Source organism: Acomys russatus, chromosome 20, assembly GCF_903995435.1.
Source record: "Acomys russatus chromosome 20, mAcoRus1.1, whole genome shotgun sequence".
Taxonomy (NCBI): Eukaryota; Metazoa; Chordata; class Mammalia; order Rodentia; family Muridae; genus Acomys; species Acomys russatus.
This window is the reverse complement of record NC_067156.1, coordinates 3,252,674-3,273,330: the sequence shown is the minus strand read 5'-3', so window position 1 is coordinate 3,273,330 and position 20,657 is coordinate 3,252,674. Positions and strand designations below refer to the sequence as shown.

The 20,657-nt window shown below is 47.2% G+C and overlaps 1 protein-coding gene and 1 long non-coding RNA gene across 5 annotated transcripts in view; both read right to left on the bottom strand.

Annotated features, from left to right (window-relative positions):
* Positions 1–2,552: 2,552 nt before the first annotated feature.
* The window catches only part of Ttc39c (tetratricopeptide repeat domain 39C), a 90,511-nt gene continuing 72,406 nt past the window's right edge, over positions 2,553–20,657 (bottom strand). For both annotated transcript variants that reach the window (XM_051163747.1, XM_051163749.1), the window contains 8 exons: positions 19,622–19,715; positions 16,717–16,824; positions 11,017–11,126; positions 9,648–9,771; positions 6,768–6,865; positions 4,862–4,966; positions 4,035–4,073; positions 2,553–2,848 (listed from right to left, as the gene is read on the bottom strand). In XM_051163747.1, the coding sequence (XP_051019704.1) occupies positions 2,759–2,848; positions 4,035–4,073; positions 4,862–4,966; positions 6,768–6,865; positions 9,648–9,771; positions 11,017–11,126; positions 16,717–16,824; positions 19,622–19,715 (768 nt within the window). In that variant the 3' untranslated portion in view covers positions 2,553–2,758. The remainder of the gene's footprint in view (positions 2,849–4,034; positions 4,074–4,861; positions 4,967–6,767; positions 6,866–9,647; positions 9,772–11,016; positions 11,127–16,716; positions 16,825–19,621; positions 19,716–20,657) is intronic.
* LOC127204604 (uncharacterized) lies at positions 17,023–17,666 on the bottom strand. 3 transcript variants are annotated; one of them, XR_007832490.1, is made up of 5 exons: positions 17,592–17,666; positions 17,429–17,456; positions 17,294–17,366; positions 17,137–17,164; positions 17,023–17,091 (listed from the first exon to the last, which is right to left on the bottom strand). It is a non-coding gene; the product is annotated as an uncharacterized LOC127204604 (long non-coding RNA). The 3 variants fall into 3 exon arrangements; XR_007832491.1 differs by having other exon boundaries at positions 17,429–17,529; positions 17,620–17,635; XR_007832489.1 differs by lacking the exon at positions 17,294–17,366 and having other exon boundaries at positions 17,035–17,091.

Here is a 20,657-nt window from a genome sequence, read left to right as displayed (position 1 = left end):
GCCTGTGGCACAGTGCTGTTTGAAATCAGCAATCTCAATGGCAGAAATGTGAACAATTTAAAAGTAATTATCATTTATTTAATTGGAAAGTTGGGACTTCATGAAATCCTTGAATACGGAATAATAGCTTGAAAGGTTCAAACTAAAAATTCAGACAAGAAAAGGTAAAGCAAGAATTTCATGACTCAGAAGGTCCTGACAGAAGCATGAAGAGAAAGCAGCAATAACAGCCATAGGTTTAAATGCATGAAATTCTATCTCGTTACCAGGCTTCCAGTATTTGGGGCCACCAACTTCTCTTTCCAGACCGCCCTCCCCCACCCAACTCCCCACCCCCCACACCTCTGAGCTTCTTGAATGTACTCAGCCACTGAGCAGAAGATTGTCATCTTTTGTGTCTTATAATATCTTAACTCTACCAAGGATGGTGGTACATGCCTATAATCTCAGCACTCGGTTGGGAGGCAGAGGCAAGCAGATTTCTGTGAGTTCGAGGCCAGCCTGGTTTAGAAAGCGAGACCAGGACAGCCAGGGCTCTGTTACACAAAGAAACCCTGTCTCAAACCAAAACACAAAAACTAACAAAAACCAGAATAATATCTTAACTCCATACAAGACCCACGTCAGGAAGTCAGTGTGAGTACTTCAGCAACAGTCTAATTGGAAGTGGCTGACAGAGGGCTAAGGGACAGATAATGATGGTGCAGACAGTCCTCTTTAGGTGAAGATACTACGTCCTCAAAACAAGACTGAAATTGTCCAGGGGTGGTAGAACCCAGTCCTTAAGCATTAACAGTCTACTGCTAATGGGCACCCCACCTTCCAGTGCTAGATTAGGACACTCCACCTTCCACATCAGATTCAATATTGTAGCTGATTGCTCCCTGTTTTACTCGCCAAGCACTCAAACGTTGGTATGGCACAAGCGTGGGATTCAGAGAGCAGGGCACGTAAATGAGTTACACTCTAGACTGAAATCCTTGACGCCAGTGAGAATTTAGAAACCGAAAGATGACTGAACCAAGTTATGGCAGAGATTCCTGGAGTGGCCGAGGTACTTATCCAAACCCACAGCTGCGCGGTGCTGAGCACAGAGAAAGCCAGATCACCAGTAAATCCCACAACGTGACGGTGAATTCTTTTTGTAATCATCGATAAGCTGAGGGAAAGAGGGGAGTGATTAAATCCTGGCAACCTACAACCCTGCAGAATACGTCACCACCAAATAGTCTCATGTACAAACCTAAAACTCATGCAACAACGGCCTCTGTGAGGCACATGTGACCCTTTAATTCAGCTCCTCATGATGTGGTGACCCCAACCATAACATTGCTATTTCCTGACTGGAACTTTGCTACTGTTATGAATCGTAAGTATCCGATATGCAGGGGCTCCTTTACACTGCTCGCCTCCCAAAAGGGGTCACGACCCACAGGTTGAGAACTGCCGTGCTAAAGGGTTTCTAAAGGTTGATTATCAGATCATTTTCACAGCAGAACTCCTAAAATACAAGTGCTACTTAGCCAACTATAAATCGATTTTTCCGGCAGGACTGGCAGCAGGGACACTGCTTCTGCTGTGAAGTCATCCTCTCTCTCCGCTCCTGATTTGTTGTCTCCGTTTTGAGACCGTTTGAGACAATCTAGGGATGAATGTGTGTGTGTGTGTGTGTGTGTGTGTGTGTGTGTGTGTGTGTGTGTAGGGCTGTGTACGTGTGTGTGCTTCTAGAGGCTGGAGGTCAAGGTCAGGTCCTCCTTAGCTACCCTTTGCCTTATTCTTTCGAGACAGGGTTCCCTCGGTAAACCTGGAGCTCACTAGCTTGCCAGTGAGGAGCTGAAGGCATCCTCCTGCCTCTGCTCCCCAAGCACCAGGAATAGCCTGTGCTGGGGCATGCCTAGCTACTTTTCTGTCTTTATGTGGGTGCTGGGGACAGGAACTTGGTCCTAGCACTTTATTGAATGAGCTGGCTCCCAGCATCTGGGGATGAATACTGTGGACGCTGCAACTTGAACTGCATAGCATTTTATCTTTAGTGTTAAGCAGGTTATTAACATGTCTTATATAAAAATAGTATTCACTTCACGGTCCTGAGGTCTGCGTTCCACCCATTGCCCCATGAAACACAAGAAATTAACTGGAGTGAGTCAGCTGCCATTGTCGTACCTGAGTCTCATTGAACATAAAACAGGGGGAAGAATGGTTTTGTTTTTAGAGATCCTGCCTGCCTCTGTCTCCTGCGTGCTGAGACTAAAGGCATGTGCTACCATGCCCAGCCAAGAATGTTTGTGCCACATTTGTCATACGAAGATTTCCAGGATCAAGGAAAACACTAGAAACCTCTTTAGTTTTTACCTAAACACAAGAGACACGCTATGTGTGGCACGGTTTCACTGAGCCCACTGGAACCTATGCTTAATGTAGGCACTTCTACAAGATCACAGGGTGAATATTTAGTTTGATTTTATTTTAAAAATAATAAATCACAAAACTAAAATGTTTGAACAAGGTCACTTAACCCTCTCCCAGGTCGGTTTTTTGTTGTTGTTGTTGTTGTTTTTTTTTTTTTTTTTATCATTATGGACATTACTCCGCAGCTACGTGTTTAAAAGAGGAATCTTTAATATGTCAGCGACACCAGGAAACCCATCCCTGGCACCGGTGGTTTCCAGAAGAAAAGCTGATCTTCAAGAGAGCTTTCTCCTCTGCTTTCGTATTGCTGACCCTGGGTGGAGGGGACAGAGGGGTCACTCGGAGTTTATCACTGAGGGACCAGTTCCCTCAGGGAGGCCAAAGCAGCATGGATGCGGACGTGCAATCTGTTTTCAAAGTCGTAGCCAGAAAAATCCTCCTGGAAGGACCAGATAGAGATGATTGTGGACTGTTAGCTAAGCTTGTCCCCAGGGTACTGCAGCTACACATACACCCAGGATGCAGCAGGTACACCCACCCGCCCGTGCCCCCAACCCCAGGGGCACCTGTCCCCATGGTAACACACTCAGCATTTCACAGCCATAGCATAATTCCCTAACCTCTTATGGAGACCTCACTTCCATTCCCCAACACACAGGCAGGCTGTTTCTAAACTGTTAGCAAGGAATGGTGGCACAAGCCTGTCATCCTAGCACTTGAGAGGATAAGGTTGGAGGATTACAAACTTCTCTTTGGAAAAATTCTCTCATGTTATTCTTGAAATACCAGTCTTAAGTTGGGCTCAAAGCAAGCTACTGTTGAAAGATTCTTTAAAACCAAAGGAGGAGCCGGGCGTGGTCGCGCACGCCTTTAATCCCAGCACTCGGGAGGCAGAAGCAGGCGGATCTTTGTGAGTTCGAGGCCAGCCCAGTCTACAAAGTGAGTTCAGGACAGCCAGGGCTACACAGGGAAACCCTGTCTCAAAAAACCAAGACATACCAAACAAACATAGGAGGGGCTGGAGAGACAGCTCAGCAGTTAGAAACACTGGTTGCTTTCCCAGAGGACCCAAGTTCGATTCCCAGCACCCACACAGCAGCTTACAGCCATCCTTAAGTGCAGGCATCTGGCACCTGCTTCTGGCCTTTAAGGGCACCAGGTATGCTTGTGGTGCACATACTCAGGCAAAATACTCATGTGCATAAAATACAAAAGAACAAATATTCTTAAAACGTAATAACAAAATCAAAAGTTAATTATTCCTGGAGCTGAGTATGATGGTGTAAGGCCACAGCCCTACCTAGTCCAGTGGTGGAGGCAGGAGAAGCTTGCTGGGCTTCAGGAGTACAATACTGACTTGGAAACATAGCAAGGCCTATTTAAAATCCGTAATAATAAAGTTTCTTTTCCTGATCCAAACACCAGCGCTAGAGAACTTACAGCCTCTGAATGACTCTGAAGTAAGATCTTGGAGCATGCCCCTTCAAAGCCACGTGCTCTCTGATTTGCCTAGCTACCTCTCTCTCTCCAGGGTTAGTAGAACCTCAACAACACTTGCAAACTTTCCTGAATTCAGACCCAGGTGCACAGCAGCCATAAGAAGGCAATGGATTGGGGGTTTTTACCTTTGCCTGAAGGAGTAGAGTTCTGCCTCTTCCTACAGTCTGTGAACATAAGAAACACATAAATTGTGTCTTAATCTGCATTATCTGTCAGTGAAGGACACACTACCTGTGGCCTAAACATTCCTTTAGATAAACGACAGAATGCTTCAAGTTCCAGTCCCAATGTGTGATGGTTTGTTTGTTTGTTTGTTTGTTTGTTTGTTTCTGAGTCATTGGTAAAATGACTCAATTAGAGAATTTGAGTCATTGTTTTCAGGCACTAGTGAAATCTGATTATAACAACAAAAAAAAACCCACTACCCATTGTGCTAACTTACACACCTTTGTGCGCATGTGTGGGGGATTTTCTGCACAGGTCACAGGGTAACCTGGGGTGTCCTCAGGTGTCTTCCATCCTTCCTTTGAGACAGGTTCCCCCAGTGGCATTTGACTTGGCGGCCAGACAGATTTCAGGGAGCCTCTGGACCCTGCCTCATTTCTTTTATTCCATTGCGCTGATTAGGAAGTGGGTTTGTGTTGTGGTAACTGGACCAGCGCGGCACACACTAAAATCCATGGCAGTGCGGCACAGCTGTCAGCTCAATCTATTACACCATGTCATGCAACTCTCAAAAAGATGACGCTTTGTAAGGCAAGTCCTGTCTGTAACTGAAATTCTAGTATGGCCACTGTTACCTCTTTAAAAAGAGGTGTCCAGCCTCCTGGACTCTCTCTCCAGGGGAATCTGGGAACAGGAGGCCTACGCTAAGAGTGCGCTGCATTGGTGCTGCATCGCTGTGTGCACTCTCAGGCTTCATAAGACAAGCAAACACGCGGAGAAGTCTTACCTCTGGTCTGTCGAGAAGGAGACAGCCAAGTTCATAGCATGCGTATGGCTGGACGTACAAATTATTCTGACGACATAGCTCGTCTTTAGCAGCTCGCTGGAAGAACTGAGAGTTACAGGAAGGTTACCGGAAAGAATTTGTTTCTGATTTGGGGGTGCGAGGCTTGTCACACCCTCAGGACACAGGGAAGGAGGATTTTTCTTTTTCTAGATCAAGTCTCTAAGCTTTTTTTATTGTACTGGGTTATGTAAGGCCATTGTCTCTGTGCGAGTACACAGTGCGTTTTGGACGCGTGCCCCATGCCCAGCCGCCCTCCCATCGGCCTCCTCCCGTCACTTCCCATGGGCTTGCCCCCTTGGATAACTTCCCTTCTGCATCACGGCATCTACACACATGTGAACTAGAACTCGTGGACAAGACAAAGCCCCTGCCTGTCTGAGACTCTCAATCTCTCAGTGTGACTACCCCCCGCCCCTCCTCGCCCCCTGCCCCCCCACTCCCCACTGAACACATACTCCTACACCATTTAAATTCTTGCCTGTCTCTACACGCAAGCCAACTTGTGCCAACACGCCAACTTCTCCTGACCTGAAGAAACTCTTTGTCCGCGATAGCACACACAGGCCTAAGCCCACCTCGTAACACATATATTACCACTACCGAAGTATGCAATCTAAAATCGCTATGGAGAGTCATGTAGTAACTAAGATACTTTACACTGAAAGATTAATTTCAAATTCAACATGAACATATTCATACTCTATGATGTAAAGGCCAAGTGTCCTAGACTATATACGGATCTATTTCAAAAATGAGACAATGTAATACCACTTATTGGGTTTTTTTTGTTTGTTTGTTTGTTTGGTGTTTTGTTTTGTTTTGTTTAACTAGCTGGCCTGGAGGTGTAGCTTAGCGGTAGAAAGGCACATGCAACAGGAATCAAGCTCTGGGTTCAAGTCCTAGCACTGAAACAAAGGTGAACAAAATTTAGTATTGAAAAATAGCCAGGGGGCCTGGAGAGACGGCTCAGCGGTTAAGAGCACCGACTGCTCTTTCAGAGGTCCTGAGTTCAATTCCCAGCAACCACATGGTGGCTCACAGCCATCTATAATATGATCTGATATGCACTGTATACCTAATAAATAAACAACAGCAACAACAACAAAAGAAACAAATAATTAAGAAAAAAAGAAAAATAGCCAGTAACTCTCTTCCATGCACACTGGCTGTTTGGGTATAACACGAAGGCCAGTTCCCAGTGTGGCACTAGTGACGATGGACTGGCTCATCAGACAGCCCGCTGACGGATAGTCAGCTGATGAGCTCACAGCGCAGTGGGATTTCAGGAGGCGCAGCTGCTGAGGAAGCCAGTGGCTGAGGCTTATCTATGGAGGGACTATCCTGACCCTGCGTTATTTTCTGCCAGCCTATGATGTTCCACCTCACCACAGCCTGAAACCGAGCTGTTTCTTCAGGTGCTCTCCCCCTCAGGGCCAAACAGCTCACGGACTGGCAAGCCTAAGGCAACAACCAGTCAGCCCGCCTCCAGCCCTGGGCAGCCATCTCTTGTTAGAAAGAGAAGAAAGTGAATGGGGCGAGCGAATGCAAGCCCCATCACGTGCCCACCACGGACACATCCATCTTTCTCTGTGCAGGCTTACTGCTCCCTCAAATGGCTAGACTCCTCATTTCCTCCTCTCTCCAGCTGACACTGTCAGCCACAAGAGCAGTCCTCACAGGAGTGCTCCCAGTGCCTGAAAATGCGCCATTCATTAAACACAGTGCAGGAAGTCCTACCACAGTGGGGAGAGACAGTCTCCTGTTGACTGCCCTCATTTTCCTCCTCCACAAGCTCAGGTGCAGAGAGCCACAGTTTGTTCCACTGTGGCCAGGGCAACATTTTTACCTGGACAGCATCTTGTGAGTTTCCTAGACATTTGTGTATGGCACCAAGGAGCAAATGTTTCAATCCAACGACAGATGGATCGTCCACTTCATGGCAAGCTTGAAGAGAAGGGGCGTGGAAGGAAGGGAAGACACCCACTCAGTACCTCAGTGTCACCAAGTACAGCAGCTGTTTCTGTTTAGTTTGTACTTCCGTCCCCTAATTCAGAAGGTAGCCATTGCTCACCCACTGGTGACTCTCCTTAATCAAAGAAAGGCAAACATAGCAACCGTTCTCTGTGTGTGGATTCATGGGCATGCATTTTCATGTGCGTGCAGGCCACAGATCAATGTCCAGTGTCATTCCCCGGATACATTTTTCCCTATTTTCTAACACAGGGTCTCTCCGAGGCCTGGACTTGCCACGTGGTTAGGCTGGCCAGGGGCCTGGCTGTGTCTGTACCCCAGGGCTGCAGATAACAAGTGTGCACCATGGCAATGTTTCTTTTCTGTGAGTTCTGAAGCTGAAACCCGGGTCCTCATCCTACATGGCACTCTTCCAACTGAGTCATCTCCCCGGCAAAAATATCAACCTTACAGAATCCCAGACTCTGCCTTTTCACCAGGAGCAGGAAGCTAATCTGAAAAGGCCACAGACTGCATCTTTCCAACTACATGATGTTCTAGGAGAGACAAAATCATGCAGACAGAAAAGCATTAGTAGACTTTGTGACCAATTCTGCTTTGCTCTAGACTTTGTGACCAATTCTGCTGTGAACCTTTTCAAAACGTCTGTTAATATAAAAAAATATGTATTATACTAACTACAAAAACCATGCAATAGACACTTTGGTTACGGTTATATGCTATGCTGCACTAGGCACTGAGAGAGACCCAAAACACTGTATTTGACCATTAAGAGTAGAGATATTTTGTTGTTTTAAAGAAATAAACAAAAGTTAAGTTGGGAAGAGAGCTCATTTGGTTAAAGTGCAAGAGCCCATTGTCTGATCCCAGGAACCCACATTTAAAAGGCTAGGCATGGTGGCAGGTGCTGGTGACCCCAGAACCTGGAGGTGGAGACCGGTGCAGGCCTGGGGGCGGTGTAACTCTCAAGGACATCTCCTTGGCCTGTAAGTACATATGCAGAGAGTGTGGGGGAGGGGGAACATCTACAAGAAAGTCTTGTCTAAAAAAAAGTCTGTGATTCAAAGAGTAACCCTGTATTTGGTCAGGTGTGGCCGCACAAATCTGAAGAACTTTCTACAGTGGCTACCATCTGTTTCTGGAGTAAAGTCCGGATTGCTTATGGTACACACCTCTTTGGGAAAGAGTAGCGCATAAGAGATTTCCAAAGACACCTTCCATGGAACTACTGCTTTGGAGGTCTGTGTTTCATCTCAGCACAGCAGCCTTAGCAGCCCCGTCTCGTCTCTTTGTTCAGCACATAGGGTCTCTCTTTGTAGCCAGAATCAGCCTTAAACCTGCACTCTCAAGGGTTTGGCTTATAGGTGTAAGCTTTTCTCCTGTTGCTGTACTGGCAACTGTGCAGTGTAAGCCTCTGCAGACTCCCAGAAAGGTAAGACTGCATGCAGGATTACTTGGTGAAATCTCTGCTACTCAGCAGGGAATATTCCGACCTACAGTGTTGATGTCAGCTCCTAGGGTCACAGGGCAAGCCGATTCTGATATGAGCCTGTTTCCTCACCATAGAACAGGCATGGTAATACTGCTTTTCCTCCTTTCCTCCTTCTGAGGGTTGTGGTGTGGAGAAAAGAATTTTCTAGACCACAGAATGCTATTCAAATGCCTATTACTAAGGCTTTATGAGTCTCCACTGTTCGCTTAATAGTCAACAGAGCCCACTATATGTGAAGATCCAGGTTGTTCTCCTGGGAAAATTTCCTACCATTACAATAAAAATGACTTTACCAAGATTTCCTATAGGCTCATACATTTTCAACTACATGAGTAAAAAATGTAGCCTTTTAGTTTCATTGCTTCAAATTTACACTGAAAATAAGAGACTTAAAAACTTACATACTGTACATGTTCCTAGCAGCTCTACTCATGGCAGCCTAAAACGCATCTCCAGTGTTCCTCAGCAGGGGAGAGCAGAGAAGCAAAGAGCAGCGCTGGTATGTCTGCCCAATGGAATACCACTCAACAAGGAAAAGGAATGTTTTTCTAGTAGAGGCTACTGTGTGGCGAATGCCACAGACATGATGTTTCATGAAGAAAGTCACAAAACATAAAGTACATCTCACATAATCCTACCTCTCTGTAGGTCAAAGACAGGCAAACTGACACGGAACTCAGAACAGTGTCTGCAAGGGGTGGGGGTGGGGGGCGGGGCTGACTGAGGAGAATTACAAGGAAGTTAGCGGGGCAGAGCAGATGTTCTGCGGACACACTCAGCTGCGCGTGCTGTCCCAGATGCTTCACTACCTCAACCTTTCATGTATGTACACAAATCACACGTACATGAAAGCAAGACCTTTCAGTGTGTGCTCACAGCATCCACCAAGTTGGTAAGACTGGCATCGTTTGCCTTTCCTGTTTTTGTTTTGTCTTTTGAGACAGGGGCCTCACGTTGCTCAGACTGTGCTTGGACTCACTATGTCACTCAGGGTGATCTTAAACCACTGATTTCCCTGCCTCCACCTTCCAAGTGCCAGGATCACAGCCATGCACCAGCATGCCCAGCGAACACCATTTTCACTAAGTGAAAGGCACTAATAAGCAAGTGGATCCGTCTACACCAGTGTGCCCTACTCCTGCCACAGATGACACATCATCTACCACAGCATGACAGATGTTGCTCTCCAAGATGGCTGACATGAATGGGAGACTGGAGGAAGCTGCCCCGGGGGACCAGCTGCCTGCACAGATGGTGCTTTACCTTGACTCATCCTCTGTAGGTTGGGGAAGGAACAGTTGGGAAGGGCTTTCCACAGGTACAGCACTTCGATGGACGCCAGCACACACAGCGCTCTGGTTGGGGTTTGCTTCCGAAATCTCTCAGCCTGCAAGAGACTCCCAGCATATTAGGCCCTGATCTTTAAAACCAAACCGGAGTACAAGCTGCACTTTGGAGCCCTCACAAGTGCAAGGTCAACGTGACCAGCCTCCCATACAAAGCCACACAGAAAAGTCTCTCCACATTACAAGTGTTCTGCAGGTTTGCTTTTAAAATATATTCATGTCTGTCTCATATCTGTTATTCAGCCAAGTCTTGGGTGCCTGTGCTCTGGGAGCACAGCTTACATGCAGAACTTCTGCAAGCAGGTGACTAACAACTCAAAGGACACATTCCCACTGTGGTCCTATGGAATTTAATCTTCCACTTAGCCCCAGGGCTCTCAGCTGCACTCTGAATTATAATATAATTTTTATGTATGCATTTATTTATTTATTGGTGTAGGAGAACCAAACTCAGGGCTTTTCATATGCGGGTAAGTGCCCTAATACTGAGCCATGTTCTCAGTCTTGTAATCTATTTATTTATTTTAAAGATGTATTTTACTTTTTAAGTGTGTGTGTGTGTGTGTGTGTGTGTGTGTGTGTGTGTGTGTGTGTGTCTACATACATAGGTAGGCTTGAGTGAGGGTTCCTGTCGATGGAGCTGGAGTTACAGGCAGTTGTGGCTGCTTAACAGGGGTGCTGGGAACCAAACTTGGGCCCTTTGCTGTAAGAGCTGAGCTGTCTCTGCAGCCCTTATAATCTATTTTATGCTAGATTAAATGCATTAATTATTCATTTACTAAAATCTAATTAAAAATTTAAAACCTTATGGAGTAAGAAAAAAATTTAAAACTAAAGTGAAGGGAAAATCGAGCTATGACAAGCTAGGATATCAGCCATATCTCAGGGTTAGATATAGACAATAAAATTGCGACCTTCTCCCTATAGTCCTGAGATTTCTATTGATAAACACAATGCCACTTTTGATCTTTATTATGATAAAATGTGATGTGGTCGCCATCCTGGGCAGCAGAGCCATCTGCCTTTCATGGGTTCCACCAACTTCTAAAGTGCCCAGCACTTCAGACAGACACTAGACACTTCCTCCCTCCAGCAGGGCTCATTAGCTGCTCAGAGCCCAGGGCATGTCATTACAAAGCAGAGACAACCCTGCTTTAGCTGTGTGCAGCCACAGGAGGGAACGCACTGAGTTATGACAGCAGGGAGCTTATCTGGGGGGGCTATTTCCACCCATCCACCATACCTCATGCGCATGGCTACTGACCTACAGGTCCTGATAGACATACCTTTTTCACTGAGAACTGTTCAATCTGGTTGTTTTTCCTTTTGAACAGCTTCTGGACTTCTTTAAAGACAAGCTGTGCCCCATCCACGTCACCAGTGGCTCCCTGACAAACTGCAAGACATCAGAATTGCATTTCCATGGTCACCAGGGAAAGGACACAAACAAGTTAAGTCCAAAAGATGGCACCCTCCCACGGGCCCGACGCTCCCTTGCAGGCCTGGGTCTCCAGAGTTGTTGGAACACAAAGCATTTGCATCCTTGCCCTCTAGTGAGAGGAGAGAGCATCACGGGTAATAAAATGCTCAGTTCCTGTCACAGGGGGTCAAGCTGGTTGAAGACCTTGTCTTCAGATTGCTGAATAACAAGGGGTCTAGGGAATCCTGGGAGGGGAGCACTGAGCAATCATGAAGCAGTCTGCACACATTCATTGGCCATCTATCATCAGAAGCCACCAGGGTTGTAAGAAAACAGTGTCTGTCTGTCTGTCTGTCTGTCTGTCTATCTATCTATCTATCTATCTATCTATCTATCTATCTATCATGCATTCCCCTGCTCTCTCCCTCTTAAGGTCCTGAACCTACAGTGTTTATTGTGACAGAGGCTCTTAGGAGCACCACTGTGCTTTTAGAAAGTTCATTACCCTTTGGATTGTGAGAGGCCATGGGGAGATGGGAGAAGGGTGGCAGAGAGTTGCTAGCCAGCAGGTCACCTGCCTCCCATCCTGGAGATCAATCGTATTCCCCTTGCTTCATCATCAGATCTCCTGTCCAGCATCAGCACCACGGTCTTAAGGAAATGACCATCTCTCTTGGGCACTGTCCTTTCAGCTCCTGTGCAGCACTGAACCTAACTCTGCCTGATCCTTTCCACTAGGTTGCTTTTTTGCTCCGCACTCAGAATGGAGTGAAACTGCCTGCTACTTCTGCCTTCTCTACTTAAGAACCTGAGAGTTTGGCAGGCAGACCACAGGGCCCGAGGCAAACATCATCAGGGCACAAAGAAAGGACACAAGGTCTGGAAAAAGCCGAAGATGCTGAGGCAACGGGGATGTCAGGAGATTCTTGGTAGTAGAGGGTTCAAAGGAAGAAACTACCCACTCTTAGCTGGAGGGTACCAACCCAAAACGGTTTCCTCCATCCTGGCAATGGTGTATCGGTAAGAGAAGGAACTGTGTGATGCTCTGTGTCACCAGGTGCTCACTGCCCACCCAGGAACTAAGAGGGTCAGGGAAGGGAAGTGCTACTACAAGCCATAGTAAACCAGGGGGAAAAGAGAATTTCTGCTGCCTTAGCCTGAGGTCACGAGAACATTCCTTTTTCAATTAGACCTTCATTACAGTTATTTATTTTATGCATGTGTGCACTGAGGGGTGGGTGGGTGGGTAGAGGTGTGTGTGCAGGGGTGGAGGGGCACCCAGAAGGAGTGGGTCCTCTTCTACCCATATAGATTCTAGGGATTGAACTAGGGTCCTCAGGCTTGAAGCAAGTACCTCTACCCCCATAGCCATTTTTCTGACCTGAGAACATTCTTGTGTGTGTCATCTATGTACATGCTCATGTGTGTGCACACGTGCATGTGGAGACCAGAAGCCAGTATCAAGTGTCTTCTTCTATAGCTCTCCACCTGGTTTTGTTGAGACCAGCTAGGTGGATTGGCTAGACTTCAGGGCTCTTCCTGTGTCCACCTCCCCAATGTGTGCTGCTACTGCGCCAGCATGGTAAAAAGGTAGGTGCTGGGGACCAGGCACATACTGATGCAGCTGGCACCTGATGACTGAGTCACCTCCCCAACCCAAGACCACTCTTTCAGAGTCAAAGGACAAGGTGGCTTGAATGAGAATGTCCCCCATAGGCTCATACATTTACAACGTTTAGTCCCCAGTGGATAAACTGTTTGGAAGGATTGGGTGTGGTCTTGTTGGAGGTGTTTCCCAAGCCTACTCTCAGAGTCAGTCAGCTTCCCTCCTCCCTGCTGCCTATAGATAAGGATGTAATGCTCTCAGCTATTTCTTTTTTTAAAAGATTTATTTATTTATTATTATGTACATAGTGTTCTGCCTGCATATACACCAGCAGGACAGAAGAAGGCATCAGATCACATAATAGATGGTTGCGAACCACCATGTGGTTGCTGGGAATTGAACTCAGGACCTTTGGAAGAGCAAGCAGCACTCTTAAACACTGAGCCACCTCTCCAGCCCCCTCAGCTACTTCTTGGCAGCGTGCCTGCCTGCCACCAGCCTTTCCATCACGTGGATTTCTGAAACTGTAGGCAAGCCCCTCAACTGAATGCTTTCTTTTATGAGAGTTGCCATGCTCCTGATGTGTCTCCACAGCAACAGAACAGTGACCAAGACACTTGATGAGGAACAGAGAGATCTTGCATCTGAGCCACACCTGAACACATACACACCCTGAAGAACAGACTCTAACCTCCCAGCCATCCCTCTTACAGCAGTCAGAGACAGTGGTTTTGAGGTTTCCAAAGCCCAACCCTGTGTGAATATAGGAAGGACTCAGTACTTAAGAATGAGACCTAGCCAGGTGTGGTGGCGCACACCTTTAATTCCAGCACTTGGGAGGCAGAGGCAGGTGGATCTCTGTGAGTTCAATGCCAGCCAGGTCTACAAAGTGAGTTCCAGGACAGCCAGGGCTATACCCAGAAACTCTGTTTCAAAAGCAAAACAAAACAAAACACCAACCAACCAACCAACCAACCAAACAAAAAAGATTGAGACCTAGATAGAACTTAGCATATCTGTTCTTCCACTAAGACTCAGTTACACCATCCCTAAGTGACTCTCTTTTCTGGTAACATAATTCTTACATAATTTTAACCTTTTAGAAACACTGCAAAAAAAATATTAGAGATCAGATCCAGCAAATCTATTTCCAGGTATTCTAAAAGAAACTGGGAGCAAGAAACTGCTTGTACACCAGTGTGCTCAGTAAACACGCCAGCAGCAATTAAAAGAGGAAGCAACCGTCTATTGGTGGATGAACGGGGTATGTAAGATATGGCAGGCAATGGAACATTATTCAGCCTGGAAAATTTTTTTAAAATGCTGGGACATGCCACAATATGGACCCGCCTTTATGTGCTCACAGGAGGCACAGGGCAGTTGAATTCAGGGTGACCGCGTGCTGGAGGAGGAGGCAACATTAGCGGGGAGACTTCAGGTGTGGAAGTCCCGGGATGGATGATGGTGGCAGTGGAAGTGGTGCTGAAGCACAGTGAAGAATGCTGAGAACGGGAGGTTTGTGCTGTGTAGTTTTCATCACTAGAAAACACAAGATGAGAACGGAAGCCTAGGCGCTGGACACCTGTCCCCTCTGGTCAGTTCACACTTTCTGTCATGGCCAACTCCAACAGAACCCCGCAAGGCACCTTCCTTGACTGTGGGACCAAGAGTTTCTTCTGTCATGTGCCCGAACAGAGGCCGTTCACATACCAGGCCCCTCCGAATGTCACCTTGTAAAAAACAGAGATGAGGACCCTTTTCTCACAAAACTACAACTAGAGTGGTCTGTGACCCCCAAACATCTGGCCATACAGCAACTGTACATTTATTTCCTGTATGCGCAACAAAAACAACACAGAACAGGTGCCTGTCTCCGACTGCAAAACCCAGCCAGACCTACCAACCACTGGCTTTCTTGGGATCACTAGCTTCTCAAGGTGTTGGGCACACCAGTGCCTACCAATAAGTAGCTCTGATTTTTATTCAAGATACTGGCAAATTGTATAAAATAACCCTGTAAGTGTGAGACATAGCATACCAGCCCACATATCAGAAATAATAAACAGCATACACAAAGGCAGGAGAAAGGAATGGCCCACAGAAATTGGATACGACGGCACACAGAGACAAGGAGGCAGCCTGCACTGACTGCTCTCTGGTGTGATTTTACACAGACTGTGTCTTATTTTAGTTAGAGGAATTAAGGGGATGGAACTGAAAGGGGGGGAAGATGTCCCATCAAAGCCAAACGTTCAAAGGAATACAGGGGTGTTTACAATAATGTTTGGGGTGCTTGGTGGTACCTGAATGTAGTTCAAAGGCAGAGCATAGCAAGGTCCTGGGTTCGACTCCCAGCACTAAGACAAGTGTTCGTGTTAGTCTTGAATTTTAGCTAAAAGAACTCCATTTGAGATGGCTTCTGGAGAGCAAACCTGAAGACCTTTACAAAGGGCTACTCAGAGGAGGAGATGCACAGTTCCCCACTTCCTGGTCTTTTCAGTTCTGCACCTCTATAATCCTAAGTATTTTGTGGTTTAGAGACAAATGACAGCTTTGTCCACCAGGTGGCAGCACAAAGCCAACTATGTCATCTAAGAGCTTCCAAAAAGCACAGAGCCACACACCACACAGTCATGTTCGTTGTAATGCTGCTCAGCATGCGAGTGCCCTGAGCTCTGCAACAACGCCCTACAAATATGACTTAGCTGACTTGGTAAAATGGGGGTTGAACAAACTCAGGCCCCAAGGAACTTGTGAGAATAGCAACAGCTAAAACTACTCACATCATGAAAGACATGTCCGACTCTGAAAACCACTCTACAGATCTAATAAATACAAACCAGGAGGTTGCAGAGATGGCTCAGAGGTTAAGAGCAGTGACAGCTCCTCCAGAGGTCCTGAGTTCAATTCCCAGGAGCCACATGGTCCCTCACAACCATCTATAATGGGATTGGATTCCCTCTTCTGGTGTGCATAAAAACAGAACACTCATATACATAAAATAAGTAAATTTATCTTAAAAAACTTTTTCTTTAAACACACAAAATATAGAGTGCGAGATTGTTGGGAGCAAAAACAGCTTCATGTAGAAACATTCTAAAGACTAAACAGGCCTAGGGGGGCGTGTGGGATGAGTGGGCTCAGCCCTGGAGTTCTTGGCAGCCAGTTGGGTCTCTGGGCATATCTGTCCCATTTACTTGTTTAGAGCAAAGACCAGGATTTGCCTGTAGATGGAGACGGGGAAAATTACCTCTCTTCAGAGGTACTCCAGTGGTTAAGGCTGAGGCCCTGGCTAAAGGACCATGCCTCAGGAAGGTGCCCTCACCTTAAGAGCTTGTACTTTTGTCCCCCAGAATCCTCATCCCTTGGGGCAGTCCCGATGAGGCACCAGGAAGTAGACACAGCAGGGTCTGCCCAGCTCAGAAGGCAGTGACGACCCTCTCCTCCTCTTTCCTTCCAACGCTGGTGACACTAGGTAAGCTTTTAAGCTCCGGAACTTTGGGCCTCCTTACTTTTATTCTAGGGTTCCCTTCCCACCAGTGGCTGCCTTAGTCCACTTCTGTGTCAACGTCTCTCTAGCAGCATGGCTCTTCCCTTCTTTCCTCCACCCCTCTGGGCAGATGGCAGAATCCCGGCTCGCCGGTTTTTCTTTTCACCTCAGATAAATTACCCTTGAACATTATTTGACTCTAAAGTACTTTTACTAAGGACACTAAGAACCCTAGGAAGGGACCCAGAGTTTCCGGGTGTCATGTGGTGGCTCCACAGGTCTCCCCAAGAGACCTTAGCTCCTACCTTTAAATTCTTTAATCATATGGGAACAAGAAGCCGCCACCCCTGCACACCCTTGCACTAAACATGAACGAGGAAGAAACTGGAAGAGGGGGCTCAGCTTCCTCCTCCTCCACACCCACCTGCCAGGATGTGGGGGCTGGCTGGCCACACCGGACAGTGACTCACCTGCAGTCAGATATGCGTAATAGCACTGCGACCATCTGGACTCGTTTTTCAGCCTCTCAAAGGAATCAAACGCATCCTTGAAGTTGAGTTCAATCATGCTGCACCAGCCTACAAAAGGAGCATATTTAGTGTGCTACCCTGAGACAGTGAGCCCGCTATACCCTCTAAGGTAAGATGAGGTGCAGAGTCCAAGGCACCGAGGTTAGCTCGCCACTATGAGCTTAGACCACCACCCTGTGAGCGTGAGCACACTACACCTGCACTAATAGTACACCTGCACTAAGACGGTGAGCTCAGTACACCTGCACTAAGAATACACCTGCACTAAGACAGTGAGCTCAGTACACCTGCACTAAGATGGTGAGCTCAGTACACCTACACTAAGAATACACCTGCACTAAGACAGTGAGCTCAGTACACCTGCACTAAGATGGTGAGCTCAGTACACCTGCACTAAGACGGTGAGCTCAGTACACCTGCACTAAGACGGTGAGCTCAGTACACCTGCACTAAGACGGTGAGCTCAGTACACCTGAACTAAGAATACACCTGCACTAAGACAGTGAGCTCAGTACACCTGCACTAAGAATACACCTGCACTAAGACAGTGAGCTCAGTACACCTGCACTAAGATGGTGAGCTCAGTACACCTGAACTAAGAATACACCTGCACTAATAGTACACCTGCACTTAGACGGTGAGCTCAGTACACCTGCACTAAGATGGTGAGCTCAGTACACCTGAACTAAGAATACACCTGCACTAAGACAGTGAGCTCAGTACACCTGCACTAAGATGGTGAGCTCAGTACACCTGAACTAAGAATACACCTGCACTAATAGTACACCTGCACTTAGACGGTGAGCTCAGTACACCTGCACTAAGATGGTGAGCTCAGTACACCTGCACTAAGAATACACCTGCACTAAGACAGTGAGCTCAGTAAACCTGCACTTAGACGGTGAGCTCAGTACACCTGCACTAAGATGGTGAGCTCAGTACACCTGTACTAATAGTACACCTGCACTTAGACGGTAAGCTCAGTACACCTGCACTAAGACGGTGAGCTCAGTAGACCTGCAGGTGCAGCAGAGGCAGGAAGGAACAGTGTAGAGGTTAGCTGGACAGACTAGACACTTAGCAACTGTCACTGAAAAGCACCCAACATAATGAGAAAATATCGCTGTGCATTCTCAACTGGTGTGAGAGGCCAGTGCAAGACAATGCTGAGGACAGACCCCATCTCCACTCTATCCCAACCCAGCTGTGTTCTGGTAGGTGGCAGCAGTTTATTCCCACAGTTTCAAACTGCCCTTCCAGCATTGAGCCCTAGAGTGAGCATGCCAGCCTGTGCTACAGTGCTTGCTGATCCTGACTCCAGCCTTGTCCTAGTTTTAGGAAGAGGAAATCAACAGGCTTGTGACTTTCTCAAGCCCACATAGGGAAAAACTGTGGGTGGGGGTTCGTTACTCCTTCCTCCATATCATATTGCCTCTATGGAAAGAAACTTATGAGCCAGGCTTGGAATCTCAGCACCTTGGGGACAGACGCAGGATTGTGGGGCCAGAAACAAGAAACTAAAACAAACAGGCAGACAACCAAACCACCCCACCACCACAACAAAAGAGCATTCTCACTCGTACTAGGCATGTCACTAAGAAGCTGTGTCACCCTAGACTTCTCATGTGCACTAGCGGAGGTGCAGTGAACAGTCTAGAACAAAACCAGCCTGGCTCTACAAGACATAGTCGTGACATATTTTAGCCTGAGAGAGTGAGCTAACATGTTCACTCTGTGAGAGATCGTGGACTTGAATTAAATAGAAAACAGAGGCAGAAGGCAAATGGGTCCTCACTTAGCCCCGAGTCCGCCCCCCTCAATCGCTGATTCCTTTACTCTATCCCATTTTGTACAATTGCTGAATCTTAGCCCCACGTCCACGCCCATGTCTGGATGGATCTCCAGAGAAGCAGAAGACAGACCAGCTGACCGGGGAGAGCCTTCCATTTGCTGGAAGCCCTGGGTCCCACCTGCATGTGACCCTGCTGGCTGCTACAAAGGGAGGTGCTGTGTCTTAGTTTGCCTCCTGTCCTGGGACCCAGAACAACCCAGGGAGGAAAGGCTTATGTGTCCCTATCACAGTCCATCATGGAGGTTGGCCAGGGCTGGCACCCGTGGACAAGGACTGGGGCAGGGCCACGGAGGACACGCTCACTAGCCTGCCTCTCGTTGTTTGCTCAGCCTGTTTTCTTATACCACCCAAGACCAACTGCCCACAGATGGTTGGGCCCATCCGCATCAATCATAAATCAAGAAAACACCCCACAGACTTGCCCACAGGCCAATCTGATGCTCTAAGGAGGGCATTTCCTCAACAGATGTTCCTTCCTTCCAGATCAGTCAGGCTCCGGCCCCTCCATTGGCAGCAAGTGGCTCAGGAGGTCTCAATAACTTATCTGGTACCTGGGAACAGACAGCCAGAAGAGCCAGGTCCAGCCTCCTCCTAGGCGCTAACTGTTCAAGAGTATTGAACTTTAATTTGTACTGGAGTAATCCACCCCATACTGTTTTTTGTCCCCAAATCAAAACTGGTAACAAGGAACAGTGAGCACCAGAGAGACAAGCATTAGTGTGAGTGCCAGTGTGAGAGGGTCTTCATCCCACAGAGCAGGAGGACTGCGGCACAGGGCCTGACTGCTTGAGCATAAGAGCAGGCAAATGTCTCACGGTTATGGATTTCATACAGACAGACACACAGGCTGGAGCCTCGTACTTAACCGATTTCACACAGACAGACATGCTGGATTCTCACAGTTATTACTGATTTCGTACAGACACAAATGCTAGAGTCTCATAGTTACAGATTTCATACAGATAGACAGACATGCTGGAGCCTCGTACTTACCGATTTCATACAGACAGACATGCTGGATTTCTCTCTGGTCCACGGCCAGTTCCAGAGCAGTATGGAAGGAAGTCAAGGCACTGTTGATTTGACACTAGAGAGAAAAGAAAAGCAGGGTGACTGGCTATGACCTGACATTAATATCACCATCGTAAATCAAAACCAGCTCCCCCGTAACCACCCCAAGTTCTGATTTTAAACAGAGACCAAGCTATAGTACAGGAGGGCTGTTTAAGGATTGGTAAGAAAACAAATTGCCCTACAGAGATGGAAAATTAGCCTCAGTACAGGTGAAAACTTTTTTTTTCCATTTGTGTGTATGCCCATACATGACACAGGCAGCATATGTGTGGAGACCAGAGGACCATTTGTGGGAGTTGGTCCTTGTGACTGACCTCAAGCCAGCAGGCTTTGTTGCAAGTGCCCTCATCCTCATGGCTGAACCGGTTCTGTTTTACTGCTGTCATTCTTTATTTTTTCTTTTAGTCACTACGGTTGTTAGTATTTGCCGAAGTTATACATTAAATTGTGACCTGTGTAAGTATACCTAGGAAAAAACCTATATTTAACTTTTGGGTCTCTGTGGTTTCAGTGGTCAGCAAGGGTCTCGGAACACACGTGTCATGTGCAGAGGGAACCGCCGTACATCTGAGTTTTCTTTCCATTAAAAATGTCTTGCTATGTCTGCTAACCTTATGCTATATGGTCTTGATAACAAAAAAGATCAGCAGAATCAGAAAAGGTCCAGACTCCTTAAATAGGCACTGAAGGGTGTTTAGTACCAGGCATCTAACACAAAAGGCCTGCCTGCTGACAATGGTCCTTCTGGCTCCCACTGGACTAAGGAACCCCTCCGCCCTACATGCCCCATGTGAACAGGGCTGTGACTTCTTGCCCAATCCTCCTCCCTCTGTGCCTGCTCTGTTTGCTGCCTCTCCTGGCTCCCAACACTCTCCCCTACAAGGCAGCATGGCAGGGGCAGCAAGGGCAGAAGGAGGGGGTGTCCTGGAAGAGGGTCTGCAGAAAGCCTCAGGGT